At 42.6% G+C, this 27,531-nt stretch overlaps 1 protein-coding gene across 1 annotated transcript; it reads right to left on the reverse strand.

Moving 5' to 3' along the window:
• Positions 1-1,162: 1,162 nt before the first annotated feature.
• LOC118556517 (epiplakin-like) lies at positions 1,163-17,619 on the reverse strand. The gene is given in 5 exon segments (XM_036145669.1): positions 1,163-5,995; positions 5,997-8,483; positions 11,524-11,646; positions 14,896-15,002; positions 17,520-17,619. Coding segments are annotated over 2 exon segments (6,864 nt in total). The 5' UTR covers positions 8,481-8,483; positions 11,524-11,646; positions 14,896-15,002; positions 17,520-17,619; the 3' UTR covers positions 1,163-1,615.
• Between the last annotated feature and the right edge of the window lie 9,912 nt (positions 17,620-27,531).

Below are 27,531 nucleotides of genomic sequence, written 5' to 3' on the forward strand. Positions count from 1 at the left end.
TGTAGGATGGAGTGGACATTGAAACAAATATGGAAACTCTTGTTGATTGGTTTCTTACTTCTTTCTTTTTTGTATATTAACTCGGCCATTTATTGTCAAAGAGTTAAAATCAAATGAGTTTTCACAAAGACAAACATTTAGGAGGATCCTTAAGTTATTTTATATCCTGTAATTATCCCTGTAAATTGAATTCTTCTTTATTATTGTTTTCAGTGTTTTGGGGTTCTTCTTGAACCTGAACACAGTTAATATTTAACACTGCAATTTTTTCAAAATCTGCACATTTGTAATTTCTCCATTTCTGGTAGTTACTTTGTTCTCCAACAGGTTAATCCTCCTTAAATTATTCTGCTGGTTTGTTTTATGTGGTTAAATGTTGCCAATATTTAACAGAATGTACAAACAATGCAGTAAATAATACATCACTGGACAAAAACACTTTAAAAACTCAGACGACTACTTCACTTGATGCTTTTCTCTAAAATTAATTCCTATGTTCCATCATGGGTGGCTATTTACAGAGGCTAAACATCCACTTCTGGTCTCTGTCTACACTTCTTATTTCAGGGCAGTTGTTGAACGAATGACGAGTCTGAACTACCTAAATATTTCATCATGTCGCAACCTTCCAAGAGGAGTGAGAAAGATTTACCGCAGCCGAGAGGACATTCATAAGCTGTTGGACAATCTGCACTGATGGCAGAACCTTTGGTGCCTCATGCCTTGGAGCACGAGAACAGTTTTCATGCAGTTTCTTTTCTATTTGTTGTAATCTGTAAACTGACTTGGAATACAGCTAGAAAACCTGTTGATATTGTACTAACTCATGATTGCTGGATTTGGATAATTTTTATTTGTCGGACCAATCTTTTAGGCAGTCTAATGACTAAAACATTTTTGAAGCAAAAATAGACAACTTGTTTACACAAGTAGTCTAATTTTCTGTTACTCCACTACAAGTTGCCAACTTTAAAGAGAAAAAAAAAATCATTTATTTGACAGTTGTTCTGGAAACCCATTGAAGACTAAAAATATATTTTAGTTTAATGTTGAATTTGATGTTTTTCTGGTGGCTAAAGTATAAAAATGCTTTAAGCGCTGAATGCTAAGAATGAAAAGTAACTGTTCCCTGTTGAAAGAAACATTAAAAAGGACACATGAAAATGTCTAAATTACACAAGTTTAATAAGCCTCATGAAACAAAGAAAAGTGTTCTCCTTGTGCAACTACATCCACAACAAAATCACATTCGAACCCATAGAAACTGCAGAAAAAGATTTTATGCAAACAGCACCATCTGGTGACAACATAAGTTGAACCATAATTATTGCTTCAACAGCAAGGTAAATCAAAAATGTCAACAGAGATGAGAATCTGGTTACAAAAAAAGAAAATGACACAGAACACCTTTTAAGTTTAACTTTGGCATTAAAGTACATATAAAAGGTTGCTTTCTTCTAAACTGTGATAAGCACATCTAGATCAAAGCTGTAGTATATGACAGCAAGGAATGAATTTAACCCTAGCAGAGTGTGATGTTAGTTTACATTACAGGTTCGGCGAAGCATCACTAATTGTATGGATGCATTCTTGTTTAGATTCAGCCTTGCTGAATTTACTTAGCCAATGATAGCAAACTGAGACCTGTGACAGGATCTGTAATGCACCTTTCAATCAGCTGCAGGTAGGTAAGGTTCTCCTTGGTGTTGGGGTCAAAGAATCCCTTGGTGTCGTCACCTGTATCAGATAAAATCTGGTTCATCTCCTCATCAAAGTAACCTCTTTGGTATGCCACCTGGACTGGCACTCTGTGACTGTGGACTGGATCAATTATTCCTCCAGTTGCAATTTGCGCTTCAAGTAGACGGATTCCATGGTCCTTCACAATTAGATCTTTCTTCAAGGCCTGGAACAATGAAATTGTGTTTCCGGTGTAGGGATCTTTGTATCCTGTAACTGCTCTTTCTGCTGAAAGGAGTTTGTCTTTCAACTCTGTGCCGACTAGTTTCTCAGCTACTGCTTGCTCTACAGAAAGTTTCTTGTTGTTTACGGGGTCAATGACAAAGCCAGTGGCAGCTTGGGCTTCCAGCAGAACCAGAGAGGTACCAGGAGTCAGTAGACCTCGGCTTTTTGCTTCATAGATACTCAGCGTCTCCTTTGTGGACTGGATGTACACTCCTGCAATGCTGTTGGTCCCTTCAAGGTATTTACGTACTGAGTCCATTTTACTGACTTCATCCACTGTTATATTTCCATCAATAATATCCTTTTGGAGTTTTTCATCAATGATTTCTGAGTCAAAAAGCTCAGATATAGTGACATCCTTTCTAATGCCTTTAACTGTTTTGTCTTCAGTTGTCTTTGTGATGGTGGTGGTGGTGGTGACAGTGGTTGTTGTTGTGGTTTGCTGCTGAATGATGGTCAAGACGATTTCCAAAAAGCGTTCAACGGTGAGAGTACCAGCTTTGAACTGTTGGACAAGGTCTCTCCTCTTTTCCTCAGTGATGTATTTGGAGTATAGCAAATCCCACAGAGAAACTGTGGTCCCTTTGTATTTCCCTCCAGCTTTGGTTGTTGTTGTAGACTTTAGGATGAGCTTTGTGGCCTCATCAACAAAGAAGTAGAACTCTCCTTTCTTCACAATGACCAGTAAACTGAGACCTGTGACAGGATCTGTAATGCACCTTTCAATCAGCTGCAGGTAGGTAAGGTTCTCCTTGGTGTTGGGGTCAAAGAATCCCTTGGTGTCGTCATCTGGGTCAGATAAAATCTGGTTCATCTCCTCATCAAAGTAACCTCTTTGGTATGCCACCTGGACTGGCACTCTGTGACTGTGGACTGGATCAATTATTCCTCCGGTAGCAATTTGCGCTTCAAGGAGACGGATTCCATGGTCCTTCACAATTAGATCTTTCTTCAAGGCCTGGAACAATGAAATTGTGTTTCCGGTGTAGGGATCTTTGTATCCTGTAACTGCTCTTTCTGCTGAAAGGAGTTTGTCTTTCCACTCTGTGCCGACCAGTTTCTCAGCTACTGCTTGCTCTACAGAAAGTTTCTTGTTGTTTACGGGGTCAATGACAAAGCCAGTGGCAGCTTGGGCTTCCAGCAGAACCAGAGAGGTACCAGGAGTCAGTAGACCTCGGCTTTTGGCTTGATAGATACTCAGCGTCTCCTTTGTGGACTGGATGTACACTCCTGCAATGCTGTTGGTCCCTTCAAGGTATTTACGTACTGAGTCCATTTTACTGACTTCATCCACTGTTAAATTTCCATCAATAATATCCTTTTGGAGTTTTTCATCAATGATTTCTGAGTCAAAAAGCTCAGATATAGTGACATCCTTTCTAATGCCCTTGACTGTTTTGTCTTCAGTTGTCTTTGTGATGGTGGTGGTGGTGGTGACAGTGGTTGTTGTTGTGGTTTGCTGCTGAATGATGGTCAAGACAATTTCCAAAAAGCGTTCAACGGTGAGAGTTCCAGCTTTGAACTGTTGGACAAGGTCTCTCCTCTTTTCCTCAGTGATGTATTTGCAGTATAGCAAATCCCACAGAGAAACTGTGCTCCCTTTGTAATTCCCTTCAGCTTTGGTTGTTGTTGTAGACTTTAGGATGAGCTTTGTGGCCTCATCAACAAAGAAGTAGAACTCTCCTTTCTTCACAATGACCAGTAAACTGAGACCTGTGACAGGATCTGTAATGCACCTTTCAATCAGCTGCAGGTAGGTAAGGTTCTCCTTGGTGTTGGGGTCAAAGAATCCCTTGGTGTCATCATCTGGGTCAGATAAAATCTGGTTCATCTCCTCATCAAAGTAACCTCTTTGGTATGCCACCTGGACTGGCACTCTGTGACTGTGGACTGGATCAATTATTCCTCCGGTAGCAATTTGCGCTTCAAGTAGACGGATTCCATGGTCCTTCACAATTAGATCTTTCTTCAAGGCCTGGAACAATGAAATTGTGTTTCCGGTGTAGGGATCTTTGTATCCTGTAACTGCTCTTTCTGCTGAAAGGAGTTTGTCTTTCCACTCTGTGCCGACCAGTTTCTCAGCTACTGCTTGCTCTACAGAAAGTTTCTTGTTGTTTACGGGGTCAATGACAAAGCCAGTGGCAGCTTGGGCTTCCAGCAGAACCAGAGAGGTACCAGGAGTCAGTAGACCTCGGCTTTTGGCTTGATAGATACTCAGCGTCTCCTTTGTGGACTGGATGTACACTCCTGCAATGCTGTTGGTTCCTTCAAGGTATTTACGTACTGAGTATATTTCACTAACCTCATCCACTGTTACCTTTCCATCATTAATATCCTTTTGGAGTTTTTCATCAATGATTTTTGATTCCTTTAGCTCAGATATAGTGACATCCTTTCTAATGCCCTTGACTGTTTTGTCTTCAGTTGTCTTTGTGATGGTGGTGGTGGTGGTGACAGTGGTTGTTGTTGTGGTTTGCTGCTGAATGATGGTCAAGACGATTTCCAAAAAGCGTTCAACGGTGAGAGTTCCCGCTTTGAACTGTTGGACAAGGTCTCTCCTCTTTTCCTCAGTGATGTATTTGGAGTATAGCAAATCCCACAGAGAAACTGTGCTCCCTTTGTAATTCCCTTCAGCTTTGGTTGTCGTTGTAGACTTTAGGATGAGCTTTGTGGCCTCATCAACAAAGAAGTAGAACTCTCCTTTCTTCACAATGACCAGTAAACTGAGACCTGTGACAGGATCTGTAATGCACCTTTCAATCAGCTGCAGGTAGGTAAGGTTCTCCTTGGTGTTGGGGTCAAAGAATCCCTTGGTGTCGTCATCTGGGTCAGATAAAATCTGGTTCATCTCCTCATCAAAGTAACCTCTTTGGTATGCCACCTGGACTGGCACTCTGTGACTGTGGACTGGATCAATTATTCCTCCGGTAGCAATTTGCGCTTCAAGGAGACGGATTCCATGGTCCTTCACAATTAGATCTTTCTTCAAGGCCTGGAACAATGAAATTGTGTTTTCGGTGTAGGGATCTTTGTATCCTGTAACTGCTCTTTCTGCTGAAAGGAGTTTGTCTTTCCACTCTGTGCCGACCAGTTTCTCAGCTACTGCTTGCTCTACAGAAAGTTTCTTGTTGTTTACGGGGTCAATGACAAAGCCAGTGGCAGCTTGGGCTTCCAGCAGAACCAGAGAGGTACCAGGAGTCAGTAGACCTCGGCTTTTGGCTTGATAGATACTCAGCGTCTCCTTTGTGGACTGGATGTACACTCCTGCAATGCTGTTGGTTCCTTCAAGGTATTTACGTACTGAGTATATTTCACTAACCTCATCCACTGTTACCTTTCCATCATTAATATCCTTTTGGAGTTTTTCATCAATGATTTTTGATTCCTTTAGCTCAGATATAGTGACATCCTTTCTAATGCCCTTGACTGTTTTGTCTTCAGTTGTCTTTGTGATGGTGGTGGTGGTGGTGACAGTGGTTGTTGTTGTGGTTTGCTGCTGAATGATGGTCAAGACGATTTCCAAAAAGCGTTCAACGGTGAGAGTTCCAGCTTTGAACTGTTGGACAAGGTCTCTCCTCTTTTCCTCAGTGATGTATTTGGAGTATAGCAAATCCCACAGAGAAACTGTGCTCCCTTTGTAATTCCCTTCAGCTTTGGTTGTTGTTGTAGACTTTAGGATGAGCTTTGTGGCCTCATCAACAAAGAAGTAGAACTCTCCTTTCTTCACAATGACCAGTAAACTGAGACCTGTGACAGGATCTGTAATGCACCTTTCAATCAGCTGCAGGTAGGTAAGGTTCTCCTTGGTGTTGGGGTCAAAGAATCCCTTGGTGTCGTCATCTGGGTCAGATAAAATCTGGTTCATCTCCTCATCAAAGTAACCTCTTTGGTATGCCACCTGGACTGGCACTCTGTGACTGTGGACTGGATCAATTATTCCTCCGGTAGCAATTTGCGCTTCAAGTAGACGGATTCCATGGTCCTTCACAATTAGATCTTTCTTCAAGGCCTGGAACAATGAAATTGTGTTTTCCGGTGTATGGATCTTTGTATCCTGTAACTGCTCTTTCTGCTGAAAGGAGTTTGTCTTTCCACTCTGTGCCGACCAGTTTCTCAGCTACTGCTTGCTCTACAGAAAGTTTCTTGTTGTTTACGGGGTCAATGACAAAGCCAGTGGCAGCTTGGGCTTCCAGCAGAACCAGAGAGGTACCAGGAGTCAGTAGACCTCGGCTTTTGGCTTGATAGATACTCAGCGTCTCCTTTGTGGACTGGATGTACACTCCTGCAATGCTGTTGGTCCCTTCAAGGTATTTACGTACTGAGTATATTTCACTAACCTCATCCACTGTTACCTTTCCATCATTAATATCCTTTTGGAGTTTTTCATCAATGATTTTTGATTCCTTTAGCTCAGATATAGTGACATCCTTTCTAATGCCCTTGACTGTTTTGTCTTCAGTTGTCTTTGTGATGGTGGTGGTGGTGACAGTGGTTGTTGTTGTGGTTTGCTGCTGAATGATGGTCAAGACGATTTCCAAAAAGCGTTCAACGGTGAGAGTTCCAGCTTTGAACTGTTGGACAAGGTCTCTCCTCTTTTCCTCAGTGATGTATTTGGAGTATAGCAAATCCCATAGAGAAACTGTGCTCCCTTTGTAATTCCCTTCAGCTTTGGTTGTTGTTGTAGACTTTAGGATGAGCTTTGTGGCCTCATCAACAAAGAAGTAGAACTCTCCTTTCTTTACAATGACCAGTAAACTGAGACCTGTGACAGGATCTGTAATGCACCTTTCAATCAGCTGCAGGTAGGTAAGGTTCTCCTTGGTGTTGGGGTCAAAGAATCCCTTGGTGTCGTCATCTGGGTCAGATAAAATCTGGTTCATCTCCTCATCAAAGTAACCTCTTTGGTATGCCACCTGGACTGGCACTCTGTGACTGTGGACTGGATCAATTATTCCTCCGGTAGCAATTTGCGCTTCAAGTAGACGGATTCCATGATCCTTCACAATTAGATCTTTCTTCAAGGCCTGGAACAATGAAATTATGTTTCCGGTGTAGGGATCTTTGTATCCTGTAACTGCTCTTTCTGCTGAAAGTAGTTTGTCTTTCAACTCTGTGCCGACCAGTTTCTCAGCTACTGCTTGCTCTACAGAAAGTTTCTTGTTGTTTACGGGGTCAATGACAAAGCCAGTGGCAGCTTGGGCTTCCAGCAGAACCAGAGAGGTACCAGGAGTCAGTAAACCTCTGCTTTTTGCTTGATAAATACTCAGCGTCTCCTTTGTGGACTGGATGTACACTCCTGCAATGCTGTTGGTTCCTTCAAGGTATTTACGTACTGAGTATATTTCACTAACCTCATCCACTGTTACCTTTCCATCATTAATATCCTTTTGGAGTTTTTCATCAATGATTTTTGATTCCTTTAGCTCAGATATAGTGACATCCTTTCTAATGCCCTTGACTGTTTTGTCTTCAGTTGTCTTTGTGATGGTGGTGGTGGTGACAGTGGTTGTTGTTGTGGTTTGCTGCTGAATGATGGTCAAGACGATTTCCAAAAAGCGTTCAATGGTGAGAGTTCCAGCTTTGAACTGTTGGACAAGGTCTCTCCTCTTTTCCTCAGTGATGTATTTGGAGTATAGCAAGTCCCACAGAGAAACTGTGGTCCCTTTGTATTTCCCTCCAGCTTTGGTTGTTGTTGTAGACTTCAGCATGAGCTTTGTGGCCTCATCAACAAAGAAGTAGAACTCTCCTTTCTTCACAATGACCAACAAACTGAGACCTGTGACAGGATCTGTAATGCACCTTTCAATCAGCTGCAGGTAGGTAAGGTTCTCCTTGGTGTTGGGGTCAAAGAATCCCTTGGTGTCATCATCTGGGTCAGATAAAATCTGGTTCATCTCCTCATCAAAGTAACCTCTTTGGTATGCCACCTGGACTGGCACTCTGTGACTGTGGACTGGATCAATTATTCCTCCGGTAGCAATTTGCGCTTCAAGGAGACGGATTCCATGGTCCTTCACAATTAGATCTTTCTTCAAGGCCTGGAACAATGAAATTATGTTTCCGGTGTAGGGATCTTTGTATCCTGTAACTGCTCTTTCTGCTGAAAGTAGTTTGTCTTTCAACTCTGTGCCGACCAGTTTCTCAGCTACTGCTTGCTCTACAGAAAGTTTCTTGTTGTTTACGGGGTCAATGACAAAGCCAGTGGCAGCTTGGGCTTCCAGCAGAACCAGAGAGGTACCAGGAGTCAGTAAACCTCGGCTTTTTGCTTGATAGATACTCAGCGTCTCCTTTGTGGACTGGATGTACACTCCTGCAATGCTGTTGGTCCCTTCAAGGTATTTACGTACTGAGTATATTTCACTAACCTCATCCACTGTTACATTTCCAGCATTAATATCCTTTTGGAGTTTTTCATCAATGATGTTTGATTCAACTAGCTCAGATATAGTGACATCCTTTCTGATTCCCTTGACTGTTTTTGTTGTGTTGGTTTTCTGACTGATGGACTCCATCATCACCTAAAAAGCAATTATAAAACACAGTTATTCAGTCTGGTCAATACTGGAGCTAACCTATTTTTCAGGGAATACATTAATTGAAAAAAAATGTATACTCTCAGCCAAGTACTCAGAAAAAATTGAACATAGTTTGGCCCACATGCAAACCAGCAATGGAGATGTTAATGATTTAATCCGTTCAAAGTTGAGTAATAGTGTTATCACACAGGTAACAAAGCCTCTAGCAGTCGGGATCCTAAATGAAGGACAGCACAAACACCGGAGAGACCCTGTATTCTAATTGACGTGATGGCGCCTGTCAATCAATCTTGTAGACTCGTCAGTAACTGACCAATTAGTAATTGAAATTTGTCCCGAAGTGTAACGCTCCTTATCTGCTGGAGCTTTAGCCCTTTTATCTTCGACAACATTGTCAGGATTTTGCATTATGGTCAGAGGGCTTTTGTTAAAAAACATTGGAACATATGGTTAAACATTGTGAATGGGAAAAGTGCAATTTAGACACTCATTATCCTGAATGTTAGGTGTTTTTTGTCCTTCCCTAAAATCTAAATGGAGTCTAGATAAATAGACAGATGGATCAAGGCATACGGTCGACCTCATGTGAAGCTAAACACAACAACGACAGGAATTGTCGTTTGTCTGTATTGTTGTCATATTACCGCCATGATCATCAAAATGGTTTGACTGAATCAGATTGTAATTCTGATCACACAGCCACAAGTGAGAGAGAAACATCAGGAAAGCCTCTCTCTCACTCTCTGTCAGCAGGAGGTCAGCTGTGACCACTCCCTACAGATAACAGTCACAGCACATCTCTTCAGACCCTCTCTTCAGCTCTTCTCTTCTGCGAACCGCTCTCCTCTCCAAGCTGCTCAGACTATGGGCCCTACAAGTGCCCACGACCGCTACACAAGCCAGCAGCTGAGGGAAGGTTCCTGGACCATCCATGCTTGATCCAGGGTCTGCTAATGTCGTCTGCCAGCTTCAATAGAGAACCTGACTGAATCCGGATAAACAACACACTGAGACAGAGCTAAGTTTCACTCTGACTGCTGCGCAAACCAGCCGCAAAGTACAGATTACCGAAACAGCTTTGTTCATTGTTGTCAGCTGTTGCAGGAAAGCAGACGCGAGACGGTGGATGCCTCCCCTCACCAGACAAGCTGAACGATCGACTATTGGATGGACATCGGTCCCGACCACACATGCGTGTTACTGCTAGGCCGCAGAAACCCCAAGCATTCCCTCCACACGCTGTTGGTTAGCTCAGGGCTGCAGAGCTAAACGCTAGCCGCCAACAACTTCCCTCCTTCAACGCTCCTTCCGTGAATGGCCAAACTGGACAGAACTGACACGAGACAAAAGACAGGTTTGGGCAGGGAGCTGAGGGTGAAGGTAAAAGGTTTATTGGGAAATGTCTGTAACTCGTTGGACACATAATGCTTTAGAACAAAGGGCTAACAGGTAGCTCACGCTAGCCTTAATGCTATTAGCCTCGCTAACATCCGGTCCCGGACATTTCAAAAGGAGTTTGTTTAAAGCACAAAGCTTAATCGTTCGGCTCCGCCATCCTTCGATGGTGCTATGAGCCTTATCCCTGCATTAATATTGAATATTAATGTTGGTAAAGGCAATTTTGATAACTTTATGTTGTAACCTCTTAGCCACCGACTTGCTACAACAACCCCAGACGCCCGGAGGGAGAATCGCATTAACAAACTCGGTCATAAGGGTTTAAATGATTTTACTGGGCAAATCAGTAACCAGAATGTTATTTTCTCAAAATAATGTTCTGGTTAACTTGTGCTTTGCATTGTGAATGGATTGAAACACATGCCAAATGTTTTTAACTCCATTCCATGTTTTTTTCTTTTAATCAGATCTGCAGTGAACAAGGATTCACCAAATTATTCTGATTATGATCAACCACTTTTGTTTTGTCTTTTGTTTGTTTTTGCATGTAAATAGTTCCTTAGCTTAGCTTCTTTTTATCTTCATTTTGCTTAGTAGTTTAGTTAAGTTTCACTAGCCTAGTAGAGAGGATTTGTTAATCGAAATATTGTGTTAATTCAGATAAACAGCATAACATAGTGATGTTCTCTGGATGTTCATTTTATTTCTGTTATTTAATTCTTGAACTTGAATAGAAGTTGTCACTCCTTTATTCTATGTGTGTGCAGGTTTTGCTGTTAAAAGTTTGCTAGTGCTCGAATTCATCCATTTCAACCATTGTCTTGATATCAGCTTAAGAGCTGATCATCACCAGACAATACTTAACAGACAAAGAGTTATTTAATAAACATTAAATAACTTTAAACAGAGTGTAATTGCACAACAGCATGAAGGTAAGTGCAAGCAAATATTACATTTTTGTTCTTAATTATATGGTATGCTTAGTGATACAATTAAAGGACAATGTGTATGGTAGATCAACTGTGTTTTATGTGTTTTGGGTCTAAGTATGTTGCAATTTCCTGTAGCATATGTTGAGTCTTTTAGCCATGATCAGTCAACAGGTTTTGAACAAAGCGTTTAATAGGCAGTAAACAAAGCAGCTAGGCCAGAGGTGACCTTAGGAGCCAAGCGGTAAATTTTCAGTTCACATTGGTAGATAAGGAAAGAATTCTCTGGTAACGCTGTGAGCTTCACTGTCACCGCCTTTACGGCGTTTTTGTTTGTAGGAAGTTAGATCTGCCTGGGATACGCTGCCGCATTGGTGGAGGGAACTTACACTTGGCGTAATGTCAGTTGTTTAATTGTTCTGCGTATGGTGCATGAGAATTTGGAAGGTATTTCCTCTGTTCTTTGTTTCCCTTTGGGTTATGGTGTTACTCAGGGATCAGTCCTGAACCCACTCCCATTTTTGTGTGTATAAACCATGTTGACCACAAAATATTATGTTAAGTTTTATGCAGATGCTACTTTGATGTATTGTTGAATTTATAACTTATCAGGCAATACATTATGGACCACAATACATCCAATTTGGACCATTCTTTCTGGGTGTTTAAATTTGTTCTCCTGGTTCATATCAAACCTTATAGTTTCGTTAGGAGTCTGAGGGTAGAAGTAATTTCTCAGATGCTCCAGTTGTTCCAAAGTCCAGAAAGATGGATGCTGGATGTAGAGGTTGAAGATGCTGGACTTTCAAGTTGTGCTCCTGAAAAAAGACAGAAATTAAAAAATATATTTTATTTTTCTCACAACAAATAAGAGATTAATGGTTTTAGTTTTATGAAGTTCCTTGTAGCAATGTGTTCCCATAGTATTTTAAAGCCCTCTTTATATTTTTACTTCGCACATTCCTATTGCATATTCCTATCGCATATTCCTATACTCAGTTATATATAAACAGGTTAGAGCACATGGTGGAGATTGAATACATTCCTCCTTTATCCTCTATTTCTGAGACATGATGGGTGAAAACTGGAACAGCCAGATGTTCCATGTGGTCTATGAAATGTTATTTATACAATTCACAACACGTCTTTTCAAGGCACTTTATAAAATCAAATTCAGTCAAATCATCCAGAGACAGATGTCAAAAGGTTTCCTCTCTAAGGAAACCCAGCAGGTTGCATCAAGTCTCTCCAAGCAGCATTCACTCCTCCTGAAAGAGCGTAGAGCCACAGTGGACAGTCTTCTGCATTGTTGATGGCTTTGCAGCAATCCCTCATACTGAGCATGCATGAAGCGACAGTGGAGAGGAAAACTCCCCTTTAGTTCAGCAGTCAATTTCCACGCTAAGATAATCAAAATACCTAAAACACAAACAATTTCAGCTAATTTCAATTTTACAACTTTCACTGTGTTCAGATCTAAAGTAGATAACCATCAACTTTCAAATACATTAGGTGTGAGTTATTTCTGTAGCACGCTCATTGTATATTCTATTAGAAAAAGAAAGGTCTGGCGTCAGGGTCAGTGGCCCTCGCTGGGGAGGGACTTTTGGGGGCCTCAGCGTGGCCTCCGGTGGCCATTTGCAATACTCTTGTGGGGTTCTGTGCCAAGGGATGTGGGTTACTGTGCTGGTACCTGTGCTGCTCCTGGGTGGTTCTGGGGTGGGTCTGGGGCTCAGGGTTCCTGGGGTGTGTAGCCCTTGTCCTGGCGGGTTCCTTGGAGTATGTTGCTGGAGGTTTGGGCCGGTGTATGCCTGGGTTTCTGGCCCTACCTGGGGTCTCTGGTGTACTAGAGGGCCTTGGGGCCAGTCAAACTGGGAGAGGGGTTTGGACATTAACATCTCATGGCAGATGCTGTCTCCTTCAGGGAGCGCATTCTGCTGGTGGTTGGATGGGGCTGGGCTGGGCTTGAACCCAGCCTGGCTGTCCATTTAACCCACCTCCATCCCCTTCTCAACGAGCAAGCGGTGGCTGCGCCGTGTCCGGTTTGGACTCTGTTGACCGGTTTCAACCCACCTCCATCCCCTTCTCCACCATCGTAGCAAGCTTCGCCTGGCTTTCCTACGGTCCTCCTTCAAACTCGTCCCTATCAGAGTGTAATTCCTCCTGGACTCTCATGGAATTCCCTGTCACTCCTTAAAACGGTCCGGCAGAAGACCGCCATGCTGAGCCTGGTTCTGCCAGAGGTTTCTTCCCAAAGTTTTTCCTCTCCACTGTCGCTTTATGCTTGCTCATCATGGACAGTTCATGCAAACCTGTGTTCATCAAGTTGGACATCTAGCTCAAACAGTTCATCATATGGGCTGAACAAACTTTATTTATCTCCACTCCACCACCAGTTTCAGACCTGGGGGGAAAATATCCCTATTCTCATACGCCTGCTTATGCATATTGAAGTATAATTCAGCGTGAATGTTTCCTGCCGAGGTCTGAGCGCCAAACTCTTAAAATATTGTATCAATAAAATTCTTCTAATTGCCTTTTCTTTCTGTGTGAGTTTTTCAGATTGAAATTAAGACAGCAATTCTTAATGCTACATTGCCAGACAGAACAAACTCACAAACCTACTGGGTTCAGGTCTGGTCTTTGCAGTCTGACAAGAGGAAAATGAGAGCACAGCAGCAGTCATTTTCTACACTAAATAAAAATCAAAATGACCAAAAAGGATGTAAAAAAAACAACAACAATACGACCACTACACGTTCTAAAATTTGGCAGGTTTGGTGAAAATTAATTTAGAGCTTTAATTGCACTTAGGACTAACCACTTGCAGCTTAGTTGGCAACCTGTACCTTCGAGAAAGAAGAACAAATTCCTCTAAAGGGGTAAGCAAGGATGGGTTTTGCCTTTTTCTTTTTTTAATCTGTCTGTTCCAGATGTCAGACAAGTGTCGCTGTTGATTGCCAATTATAGCTATCTTCTATTTAAAGGACAGCTGAGTAAGGAGGACTATAGGGTGCAGAAAGTAAAGATTTTGCCAAAAAATATTCACACATTTTTGGCATTTAGTGCAATTTCTTTCACATTTAGAGCATTTTTCTCACATATAGTGGGAAATGCTAAATATAAATCAATGTCTAAATAGTATATCTACATATATTTATATAGAAAATCTATTTATATATCATATATCTAAGTACAATTTGTATTATAGAATCTCAAATCTTAATCTTATATCTAAATCTTAGACTTGAATTTTTAGAAAATATGCAAATTAAAAACAGCCTTTAACGTCTCAACTTGTGGCCACGCCCCCAACACGTAGAAAGGTGAATTAGAAGGACGGGCTCCAAGGGGCAACCGCCAACCAATTTTTCAAATCCATAATTTTTATTTCTCTGAGTGGTTTTTGTGGAGGATGATGATGATTATAATGAAGATGTAAGTCCTGGAAGAAAGGGTCCAGTTTGCTACAGCATTAAACAAGTGAGTCATTTTATCCTAATGTTAAACTGATATAACGGTTAGTGCTAGACTACAGGATGATTGCCATGTTAAAAATCAGCTGCACTATCTTCCCTCTGCAGGTGAACATGTTGCTGCAGAGTTTTACTTTTACTCTCTTGTTGTTAGTAACCAGCTGGTCTCTGAGGACAGCAGTGAAATAATCCAACTGCTTCTCTGACGTGAAACTAAACATTACAGAGGAGACGTCACTCAGATCTGAATTTAGACTTTATAACTGAATCTAAACTTCTAGTTTTTACAGTAAGTTAAGAAGAAAGTGACAATAAAGACTGACCTGACTGCAAAATGCTTCAGACTTTAATTTAAGTCTTAATTTAAGGCTTATCAGCACCCTGAGGATGAGGAGGACCTCCTCCCTGCTTCCTCCTCAGGACACCTCTGTCCTCCTGGTCACTTTCAGACTGAGCTCCACATTTTGAGCTACAGACGTTTTCCCTCACACTGACACTTGATGTGGAGGATGTAGTTTAATGATCCCCCCCACCAGAGGAACCCTGACGCCTGCAGCTCTGCTTGTGGATCAGGAAGCTCTGCTTTAGTACCTCTGACTGCAGCCGTCTGATGCTTTGCAGGAAGCAGCCGTGCAGAACGAAGCTCTGGATCGTCTTCTCACTGAGGCGGGCTGAAGGAGGCAGAGCTGTGAAACAACCTGAGCAGGGACACAAACACACGAGACACATGTCAACTAAGTAGCTTTTACACTTTCATCAGACTCCCATGATGCACTGGGAATCAATATTCAACACTTCCTAACTGTGACCTCCAGAGCAGAATGCAGATTTATCTGGATGGGCTTCCTGAATGGGTCAAGATTTTATTTTATGAGCCAAATACAGTTAAAAATAATAATTTAAACAATTTTGTTCTTGTGCTCATTGAATGGATGAAAGCCACCAGCTGTCATCCAGAGGTTAGTGGTCTGCAGGAGCGTTTACATGCACAGGTTAAAAGGTGAGGTCACTAATTTCCAGTTATGACACTGACAGCCTGAACTCAGACTGAAACTTCAGCCTGCAGCTGCTGTTTGACCTGGTCTGTAAATGTTTGAATGTTTCTAAACAGCTTCAGTATTCACTTTGCATTTATTGCACCGTGGAAGTTTGCTTATCGTGTGATAAAGAAAATGTATTCCCTGCTTTAAGTTCACTAAACTGTTTGCATTTAACTGCAGGTGAAACCACATTCCTGAACTTAAATTTCTCCTTTCTAAAGGTGGAAAGATTTAAGAGGGAAAGTTTCAGCCAAGAGCTGCAGATCAAATGCACCGATTACCAGATTAGCATCACAAAGCCAACAGAGAAGGATATCAGCAATATCCATCAATAAGGGTCAAAGGAATCATCATCCTGCAGAGAGGAAGATGATTCCCAGGAGGAGAACATCTCAGCAGAATGGACGTCCAGCAGATTCAGCTCAAGGTCAGAATGTAAAACAATCAAGGTTCTGCAACGGCCTAGTCAAAGTCCAGACCTCAGTCTGATTGTGATGCTGTAGTTGAACCTTCAGAGATCTGAGTAGAAACCTCAATGAGCTGAAGACACGCTGGAGCAAAGGAGGGACCAGAAGTCCTCCATGAAGACATGAGAAACAAAAGACTTACGGCTGAAATGAACCGACTTAAAGGTCCAGAAAATGACAAAGATGTGTCACACATTCATTCCCACATCGATTTAATTCTGCAGCTTCTGGTTCTAACAGAATAAGAAAATTAGACATATTTTCATCCAATTGACACGCAAATTTTGAGTGAACTTTTCATATTTTTGCAAAAAACAGAATGCAAATGAATCATGTTTCTATACTCCGGTTTGGAGCAAATTAGCTAACGCGTCATTTCATCACAAGTTGACATTACAAATGGTCTCAGTAATCAGGAAGTAGAGGCTGCAGACTAGCATGGACCACACATGTAAAGAAACGGGGAGAGGCTTTCAGGAATGTGTTGCTATCAGGCAAATAATCCTGTCATGTCAATCAGTAATGATGACGTTACTTACAGTCCGGAGACGTCTCTGCACGTTGTGGGAACATCCGAGAAGACACCGACAGATGAAACAGCTGATCATGTATGAGGTTAACCCTCACTACTACAGACCTTATTCAGCAAATGTGTTTCCAGCTCCGGTTTTAACTCTTTTTCACAAGTTCCTAAGACCATCTCAAGCAAGCGTAAAAACAGTTTTGAGAAATTGAGAAAGTTATTTCCAGTTTTTCAGTTACCGTCAACATTTTATAATGTAATATTTCAAAATGGGCATAAAAAAGCTGAAGGAAACACGGGTAATCAGTACAACTGAATATGTTTTTAATCATATTCAGATTTAATAACAGTCATCAGCTGTTTAATTTACCGGCGTAGTTTTGTAATGTTTGACTGATTTATGATTTAAACAGCCTGACAGGTGTAACAAGCTGCAGCTACTTTTCAGAAGGAGTTTCTAACTGCAGCTTCACCCCTGGGCGTCAGGAGGAGGAGTGAGAACCAGACGACCTGCTCGTCTTCATCCTCAGGGGGACGAAGCGGCAGGATGATCTCACTTTAGCAGCAGAAGAGCTGCCGGCTGCATCACAAACTATCGTCGCTGATCCTGGAACCGGCCGGCCAACACAAACTGGAAGAAATGAGCTCAGCGTCGTTACTCAACAGCTTTTGTTCTTCTGGAATATTTCCAACTGTATCAGGAGTTCAAACGTGTTTAACGTCTTTTTAAAGCCGTTAAACACCGGATGGCTCAGGTTAGGAGTCTGTTACCGGTGGGTTGCTGGTTCCAAGCCTCAGAGGCCCGGTGGTGCAGCTCACCAGGGTCAGCGTGTGAATGAATGAGTGATTGTAGCGTGAAACACTTTGTGGTTTTTGATTTGATAAAACGCTCTACAAGTACAGCCAGGCACCGTTCTTAGTGACACAAGGCTTAAACTAACTGTGGTCAAAGGTGATCATGGAGGAATGTTTGCTCTCGCTGTTTTCTATCCCAGGGCGTGGGCTGCCAGCCTCTTTTCTCACTTCTGGCTTTGCTACAACTTTCCCCACGTTCCCCCGCTCAGAAGGAAAAAGCCACAGGATGAATAAAAACAGCTTTTCTCTCAGTAATGAAGCTCTGTTCCTCACAAGAGAAATAAAGTATTGCAGCAGCTTTCCATGAGTCGTGCAGAGATCGGTTCTTACCTGAATGTCCTGGACTGAAGTCTCTGCAGGTTGATGTTCTCTCTCAGCAGGAATCAGAGACGTTCATCCGAACATCTGAGAGGACTCTCCCAGCTTGCAGCTCATTTATTGCCCCGGTCCCTCCCTCCTCTGCAGGGATCGGCCTCCTCTTTGTCAGCTGACAGGGAGTAACGGCTTCAGATTGACTCAGGATGCAGCGAATTCCTGCAGATTTCCTCAGAACGTGTCCATTGTGATCCGAAACAATATCTGCAAACATCTGAGGCGTACAGGAGGTGAAAACCCAACACTGTGGGGCGACAGGTTGTTAATCTGTCAGTTTCTATCGGATAATGGTCCTCAGCTTTCTTTCTGACGATCAGTCAGTGATTTGTCTGATAACAATGACAGAGAGCTTATCTTCCCTATCAGAGCAGCAGGTCGGGACAAGCAGCGCTGCAGGGCGTCTGCTTTGTGTAAGAGCGTCGCTCAGGTTTGGCAGGTTTTCAGAGGTGAGAAAGGGTATCATTAAAACACAAAAGTAGTTTTCAAATTTTCAAAGATTACCCCGTATGTTCCTAACAGAGCACTTCGCTCTCAGACTGCAGGTCTGCTGCTGGTCCCTAGAGTCTCTAAAAGTAGAATGGGAGGCAGATCCTTTAGCTATCAGGCTCCTCTCCTGTGGAACCAACTCCCAGTTTTGGTCCGTGAGGCAGACACCCCGTCTACTTTTAAGACTAATCTTAAAACTTTTGTTTGTGACAAAGCTTATAGTTAGAGTGGCTCATACCCTGAGCTATCTCTATAGTTAGTGCTGCTGATAGGCTTAGGCTGCTGGAGGACATCAGGGTCTAATTTTCTCACTCTACTGATTTCTACTGTTCTTCAGTCTACTGTTCTCCAGTTTTGCATTGTATTACATTGAAATGACTGTCGTCATTTCAGTTTTTAACTTTCTGTTCTCTTTCTTTTTCTTCATAGTAGGTACACCTGGTCTGGCGTTCTGTTAACTGTGACATCATCCAGAGAAGACGGCTCACCCGCTACTACCATCTAATGTAGAACAGATTACTAGATCAATGTGTGCTTCTGTGCTTTTTTGTTTCTCTTGTTGTGTCTCTGTTCTGTCTTCTGTAACCCCAGTCGGTCGAGGCAGATGACCGTTCATACTGAGCCCGGTTCTGCCGGAGGTTTTCCTTCCCGTTAATGGGGAGTTTTTCTTCCCACTGTCGCTTCATACTTGCTCAGTATGAGGGATTGCAGCAAAGCCATGTACAATGCAGACGACTGTCCACTGTGGCTCTACAGTTCCCCAGGAGTGAATGCTGCTTGTCGGGACTTTGATGCAATCAACTGGTTTCCTTATATAGGACATTTTTAACCAATCTGTATAATCTGACCCAATCTGTATAATATGATTGAACTTGATTTTGTAAAGTGCCTTGAGATGACATGTTTCATGATTTGGCGCTATATAAATAAAATTGAATTGAATTGAATTGAAAATGAATCTGCAGAAAACAACATGAGTCCAACTGCAGCCAAACGATTTTGGAAAATGATCAAACTGCAATTTCTTTACCTCAGTATTGCGATTCAATGCGATATCAGATTTATTTAAAGAGCAGATTACCACAATAATTCTTTCTGAAGACGTTTTGATATCATCCAGGATTCCCATCACCACTCGAGCACAAACTCAGAACTGTGAGTTATTGAGCTGACAACGTTCCCTCTGCCACAGAGGAGAACCAACAAGCAGCACATCAGGAAATCACTGCAAGCCTGTGGTTACCCGAACTGGCCGTTTGTCAAATCAGCCACAAAGCTGGCAAAAAAAACAACACAGAGGACACCAGAGAGACGCAGAAACATCGTCATTCCAGGTGTGTCAGGAGTTCCTGGGAAACTCAGGATAATTTTCTCCAAACAAAACATTCCAGTAAATTTCAAACCTAATAAAACTCTCAGACAAAAAAACGGGTTCCTCCCAGAGACAGAACAGTCAGACGTCAGCAGAGCGGCGTTGTGTCTGTGGTCCAAAGCAGCGAGGACGGCTCAGACTCCATCAGAGAAACTAAACTATGAACGCCTGGAGCAGCAGGAGGACCAGCAGCTCAGGGCTCAGAGGTCCACCGGTACCTCCAGAACAAAGGAGACACTGCTGAGGACAATGAGGTCCAGATGTTGGACAGAGAGAACAGATGTTAGAGAGAGGCCATCTTGGTCCAAAGAGCAAAGCCATCAGTGAACAGAGGAGGAGGATGGAGCTTCCTGTAATGTTTACTGCAGGTGAACCCGATATTCAGCGGGACACAGAGTAACGTTTAAAAGGTTTATTGTGAGGATGATGAGTAGTGGCGGGTGAGGCAGATGAGCCGAACCGGACTTGATGAGTAATGGCAGCAGGTGCAGGCAGGCTGGGATGAGCAGGAGACCAGAAGATGCAGGTAGAGACAGAGCAGAACGGGCGATGTGGACCAGGAACCACCAGAACTGGGACTCATGCAGGAACAGACATGAACTGGTAGAGCCAGGAGACGTCACACTGGCCGATCCGACACGAGGAGAGAGGTGAAGAGAGACGTTCTGTCAGGGATGGGTTGGCTGAGGCAGGTATCAGTAGGCTGGTGACCAGGTGAGCTGAGTGACTAATTAGTAGCAACAGGTGGAGATGATGTAGAGTAAGCTGGTGGCTGATAGAGGCTGATGGCAGCATTTCAGTCTTGGTGATAGGCGTATCTGTAACGTTCTGTTGTGGTTTAGGTTATTGTTTCAGTTAGCCAACTTTTCTGTCTAAGGATTTATTTCTCTTTTTGTATTGTTTTGGATTTATGCTTAGTCTGTATTAAGTTATCTGGTCTTATTATTTTATGTGTTCGTTAGTCTTTGTCTTGCTTTCTATCCTAGGTTTATTCTTTGTTAGTCTGTATGTTCCCTTAATTGCTTTCATCTGTTTTGGTTAATTGGTCCGGCCCTGCTCACCTGTTCCGTCCTCTTATTTAAGCCTACCTTAGTTGTTTGTCTGGTGCCAGGTCGTCTGTTTGAGTATGGGTGAGTCTCCTCCTGCAAGTTTCTGTTTATTGGTTTGCTTTTGGATGTTTGACCCCTTATCTCCAGTGATCTGAGCCGTTCTGTTTCTGTCTGTTCCTGCCCTGCCTGTCCAGCTAGTCTGTTTATTTTTGTGCCGTCTTTTGGTTGTGAGGTCTTTTTGGTTTTTGCCCCAGTCTTTGATTTTTGTTAATAAAGAACCTGATCTGAACCTCTGCTGGTCTGGCTGAATTCTGGGTCCCCTGCCTCTGATTCATTACAGTATCGTCTACTGGGTTTGGAACATGGGGGTCCAGAAAGATCTAAAAGCTCCCAGATTCTGGGCTCATGGTCCGTATGATTGAGGGACGCCGGGTCCTTTTGATTGACCCAGTCCGGTTGGTGTCCTCTTGGTCTTCAGCCTGGACTGAAGTGGCCAGAAGGTGAAGGACTGCTCTGAGGAGGGACATGCTGACATACAGTTGAACCAGAAGTTTCTCTGGTTCTCTGAGTTTAAGAACAAATTTATCAGGCGGAATGAGCAGAAATTCATATCAAGGCTTTTTAAAATTTTCTAAAATCTCTTTCAGCGAAATTATACATTTTTTTTCATCAATCCTAAACTTTATCTCTTCATTCTTTAATTCAACCAAGTAAATTATTGTAAACCTTTTTATTCTTTGGTTATCATTGCTTCACAGTTGAGTGTTTACTGCTAAAACAAATGTGGTAACAAGAATTTATTTTTCTGTATCAAGATATTAAAGGTGTAGTCGGTATCTTTTAAAAAGAAAAAACAAGCGATAGAGGGAGGAGAGCTAAAGGAACCCCTTCAGCTCTCCTCCTGTCCCTGAAGGCGCTGAAAGCCGCGTTGCTGCCTGAGGCCATTCAAACATTTCACATCGTGCTCGTTGATTCTCAGCTCCCTCCAGACTAATATGCAAATTTATTATTGAACGCTGAAGGCTTACATCTCTGATTGTTCAGAGGAGGGACTACTGGAAAATGCTGCGTTACAGTCTGGTTTTATTTTTCAGCATGAAGCTCTACAGAGCCTTTCATACAGCGCAGATTTGAAGGAGGGGCCCTTCACAGAAGTTTGCCCGGGGCCCCAGAATTGCGAAATCCGCCACTGGTCTACAACTGAAGAATCAGAGACATGAGCCTACAGTAGATTTGCCTATTAGCTTGTACGGAGCTGTTAATCAGCGATCATTCTGACCTGCGTACACAAGGCTAAATGTTTGATGCTGCTCCGTCAGCGACGCTGCTGCATAGGAGGCGTGGCTTTCAGCTCCAAGGAGGGCTGTGGAGCTGAAGGGGTTAAAAAATATCCCTCTATCTCTCCTCCTTTGAGAAAAGATACGGACTATACCTTTAATATTCTTTAAAACAGAAAACTTTTTCACATTTGCTTTTAGTCATATAAACCTTGCTGTGAATCAAACAAAAAAGGTTTGCAATAATTTTACTTGGTTACAGCCACACTGCATCATGATTCCTCTCAAACATTCAATTTCACTCCATATCAGACTTTAATCACGGAACGACTTCATCTTAAGTATTAAAAACTACAGCTTTATTCATACTTGCGCTGGTGACCTTTCAGATTAATAAAAAATGCCCATAATTCTTAAGTAAAGGGGTTTTCAGTCGTGACGTTCCTCTCCCTGATGATCACCAGGGTGAAGTTTATCACAGATTATTCTGACAAGGTGTGCAGCAGTTACTTTAATTCCTGTAAACAGTCTAATTCAGTCGTGCATTAAGCTGCACAGTGGATGCATTGGCTCTGCTGGACTTACAGATGGGATATGCCACTTAGACTCTGAGCATTCTGCTATAACCTACACGGGTCAGTGGCTACACCCACAGGTTCTGGTTCCTTAACGCGCTCTACAAACCCCAGAGCGGACATTCATGAGGCGCTTTGACCATTTCTGGTTACATCTGGGCGTGCTGAGGCAGAACCTGAGGCGGTACCAGGTACCAGACGTTCAGCTGTGATCTATAAAGGAAAACTGCGTGCAGGAGTGAGCGCATGTTTTTATATTTCTGAAATCTTTTTTAGCGTACACAGTTTTCTTTTTTTGGGGCGTTCGTACACGTTTAGTATGGATTCTACCCAAAGTTTTATAAATGAGACTTTTCCTGCTTCAAAGATGGAAATTTTAACTTCTGCATTCAAATGAAATTGAAACCTGCATATTTTCACAATATTGCACCAAGTGTTTGCATCAAAGATTAAAGTTCTCACCTTGAATGTTTAAGATTCATCAGACAGGAACACGCTCGTTAAAAAGGAAAATATTTCATCTTTACTCATGTTTATTTTACTAATGCCTACAGACTGATCTGCTGGGATTATCTATTAAGTATTTGTTAACTCAACCTTGAATCATAAGTAGTGCAGTAAGAACTTTTTTGATATTTATAGTCTGGGAGCTTTTATCTGAGTTTAATGTGTAAAATCCATGTTTTCTGACCCTACCTGAGTATCTGTTAAAATCTTTGGCTTTCACAGCAACAGGGAGGCTAAGGTAGGACAGAACAATGAAACGTTGTGCACAAAAGTTTCCCTGTTGTCTGCTTCTTATTTTGACAATTTTAAAGCAGAAATATCATATAAGCAGTGTCGTGCATTTTTTTATGTACTAACTGATTTTTCCATTACAACTATTACTTCAGTTTTATGTTATTTTTCATGTGATAAGTGTTTAATAAAACAATAAAACTTTTCAGTTATATTTTAAAATCTTGAAAACGTGGTAAACATTGCAGCCTCTCTGTGTATATCCTGTTTTATCTTCTAAAGGTCATTTATAGGTAAAGTTGACAGGTAGCTTGTTGTCAGTCCACCCACAGTAACATAAAACCCTCCCGAGCGTTTCTACCCACATGTTGAGTAAACATTTGGTTTAAATTGCTGCAGGTTGTTTCGTTTTATGCAGGTTTGCACCGATATTAGCCAAATAATTTGCACCTTTAATGTCTGAGGTTAAAATAATGAGTTTAATACTGTAGCCAGCCCCAGGCAGGACTTTTACTGATTTCACTTCAGAGCCATAATAGTCTTTTAATCCTCATTAAAAAATTCCTTTCCATTCAAGAAAAACTTCCAAAAATAATGCGTAACTATTCCCTAAGCACTGATTCACCATCTTCACTGAAAAAGAAGGGCTGTTAAACCCAGAACCTCTGGAAAGGCTGTTTTAGAGCTGCAGTGATTAAATCACCTGTTGTCATCTGCCGATCCGCCGCCACCTTCAGGAAACTCACCGACGCATGAAAACAAGGTGTGGCGGTTTCTGAGAAACAGGGGGTGGGTTGGGAAAACGTTCACCCAAGGAAAAAGATTCAGAACATGTTGAAAAGCGTCTCAGCGTGACAAGAAAGCAGGTTATCTTAAGCTGACGTGATTTTACACCACAGGGATATTTAACTTTCTTCTGTTCGTGCATCAGTGAAAGTGAGAGAACAAATCAAGTTCTGCTGCATTTCAGTCAGACAGCAGTTTGTAGATACTTACATTAACTTTTAATTAGTTATTTTTCTGTGGAGATAACATCTCAGCCAAATGGGGTCAAAAACTATCAGGATGTGCGTAGATAAAACCAGAAGTTCACATACGCTATATAAAAAGACACATCAGCTTTTTTCTTACTGTCAGACATGAAATCTGGATAAACCTTTCCTGTCTTCAGTCCGTCAGGATTACCAAAATTATTTCTATTTTTCAAATGCCAGAATGATTAAATTGTTATTTTTTAGAAATTAGGATCTCCTTCTACAAGATTCTCACAAAAGTTGGTAGGAACTTTGGCGCTGGCCCCTGATACCGTCCGGAGGGGGCGGTGTGGCGGGGGGCGGGTGGGGTGGGGGTGCTGCTCCGGGCACCCCCCTTTTTGGCCCTCCCAGTTTTAAACGCACTTGAGAACAACATGTAACAACGCCATATTTAAGCAGGCGGAGGCAGACTCGGGGTCTTTCTCACTCCACCCGGAGTCCGGGGCCAGGAGGAGGAGCGGGCCACCTAGCCGGGATCTGGGCGTTGGGTCCCGGGGGTCGGTTGCTCTCCCCTGGAATATTGTATGGAGGGCAGGGTGTGGGGGGACGTAGAATGTCAGGGTTTGTGGGGTGGGCTCGGGTTGGTAAGGCTGTTCGATTCATGTTGGCCCCATCTCCAGGTGGATGGGTCCGTGGGCCGTCTGTTCTGGGATCAGGGTGGGGGGTTAGGACCGCAGTATGGACCGGGTAGGTCAGGGTTTGATGGTGGCCCGCTGATGCTTTGGTGGTCCTGGGTGCTCAGGCGGGTGCCGTCTCACTCCCTGCGGGTGCTTCACAGGCCTGGGCCCCCGTGGCTCTGTCAGGGCCCCTGCTGGGGAGCGGGCACCTCTGGGTGTCGTGTCTAGGGTCCCATGGCTGGATCCTCTCAGGCATAGGTGGCTGGCAGAGCCGTCCCCGCGGCTCCTGGGGGCTTCGGCATTGTGGATGGGGCCCATCTCTGCTTTTCCCTCAGGTGGGGGAGGCAGATTCCCCATGTTCGCCCCTCTTGGGTACCTTTACTCTGGGGGTCCCTTTGGGCATCTGGGGTTCTGGTTCCACAGCGTCTGCCTTGGTGCTCTGGGGGTCTTTGGCTCCTCACGCCCTCTACTGAGCCTTTTTCTCATGGATAAACCTCACAGACACAAGTTCACTCTCACCAACACCTGCAGGTGATCCAGGTGCTACAGACTCACTTCTATCCAGAAACCTGTTATTATCTTCAGCTGTCACTTTCTACATGTCGTATTAATTAATCCTGTATATTCGTCATTGGTGGTATCAAAGTGTTGGTTGGTTGTTCCTGTAATACTTTATCAGCTGGTTCTGCTGTTCTTTATATCTCTCTCTGCAGGTGTAGAAGCAGACTCAGAGGATGTTATATCACTCTCTCCTTTTCCTCTCCTCTTTCTCTTTTATTCCTTTTTAGCATTTTGTATCATCTGTTTCTCTCCTTTTTTCCTTTTCTACTTTCCTGTTTCAACATGAAATAGTCCCAGCATAAATTATAATAAAGCTTCTTGCATATATAAATCAAGTCCACTGGTGAAAGTAAAATCTGTTGGGCTCTATTTGGCATTAATACAACAATTCTTAATGCTACAGTGCCAGACAGGACACACAAAAAGAAAACAAAAAGAAAACGGATCCGGGTGAAGTTATCTGAGGTTATCTGCGGCGTGGGGATAGTGTGTTGCTACAAAACAATTAACAAAATTCCAATCTGATGATGTAAATCACTGCGGAGGTGTTATGGGATGGAAATAAGATGCAATATTCCTACAGGTGTTCTGGTTCTGACAGGCAATAAAACTGTCAACACCTGACGTTAATTTAATAACGGTCCCTGTTTCCACGCAGAGCTTAAAGGTAAAAAAACTGGCAGAACTCCAAATTTCACAGCGACCCACAAACCAGTTTGCAGTCAGCTTCAGTGACAGTTTTACCTCAGAGAAATGTTTTGTCTGTATAATGAAGTACATACAGTGAACATTTTACAGATCAAGCCATGACAATGATTGCATGTCAAACCATACGTTCATCAGGTTTTACTACATCAGTGGTTCAGTTGGCAGTCCTTGTTTTAACAAAGCAGGAACTGTTTCTGCATTCTCAACACAACCTCAGGGTCATAAATTACCAATGAAGGTCGTCTTAAAGAGCTTTAGGAAAAAAGCCAACATCCAGTTTATTTACAGAAATACACCATCATTCAGTCCAGTTATTCAGACATATTCAGGTTGCATCCATTCCAACTGGATCCCAGTTATAAAACCAGTTTAAGTTTATTATTCAGCTTTCTTGATGTTAATGCTGATGACAGATAACGTGGTTCGGTTGGTGCCTTCAGACCATGACCTAGCTTCCAGGTCTGATGCCTTGGTTCTGACCCATGCAAGCAAAGGGGTCCCGCTTTGCTTTAACCAGAAGAGTTTCTGTAACGGCAGGATGGAGCTGGAGATGTGAGTTCAGGAGACATTCAGGGGGGGTTTGCTCCTCCTGTCTGCCAGATAGAAGAAAGAGCTGAGCCAATCAGCAACATGTTCAGCTTGGGTCTCCTCACACTGAACAGGAAAAGGCCCACATCATTTTTTTTTTTTTTTTACGTAAAACCCTTCTATGATGTGATTGTAGAGGTTGTTATCCGTGCATTTGTATCTCTGTGCATTGATTATTGTAATGTTCTCCTGTCTGGGTCACCAGGGAAAGGTTTTAGAGGCCTGCAGATGGTTTAAACGCAGCTGCTCACATCTTGACCAAACCTGGGACCCAGGACTGACAACCCTTCACTGGTCGCCTCGTCAGGTTGGAGCTGATTTTAAGATCTTGCTGCTCACCTACCAGGCTCTGAATGGTCTGGCGCCTTCTTATCTATCCGACCTTTGCACCTGTACGTTCCACCCCGCACTCTTCTATCTCAGGGCATCGGTCATTTAGAAGTTCCTCAGACTAAAAGCAAAACTGTAGGGGAGCTTTTCCTTTCATTTCCCACGTCTCTGTGGATCCATCTCCCTTTAGGCATTCAGCAGGCATGTTTTGTGCAGGTTTATAAAGCCAAGCTAAAGACTCACTGGTTCACCTTATAATATTGGTGTTTCTTTTAGTTTTCATGTTTTTAAATTGTATTGTTTTATTTCTTGTTTTACTATCTTTATCACCTGCTGTTCAGCACTTTGAATGAAAGCGCTTTATAAATAAAGTTATTTTTATCATATTATTTCTAAAGAAGACCTGTGCTGCACAGACCAGACATCCTTTCCAGCAGAAACACCTCATCAAAGTTTAAATGACTAAGAGAAAGTCAGATTTTACCTGATTAACTCGACTTCGCTCCGCTTAGGTTCCAACGTTGAACTTCTGTTACCAAAACTGGACCTGAAGGCTCCCGTTAACCTGTCAGATCTCTGCAGAAACATTATAGTTCAAGATTTAGATTCAACATGATTTACAGTTTTCACTC

Source organism: Fundulus heteroclitus, chromosome 13 (genome assembly GCF_011125445.2).
Source record: "Fundulus heteroclitus isolate FHET01 chromosome 13, MU-UCD_Fhet_4.1, whole genome shotgun sequence".
NCBI lineage: Eukaryota > Metazoa > Chordata > Actinopteri > Cyprinodontiformes > Fundulidae > Fundulus > Fundulus heteroclitus.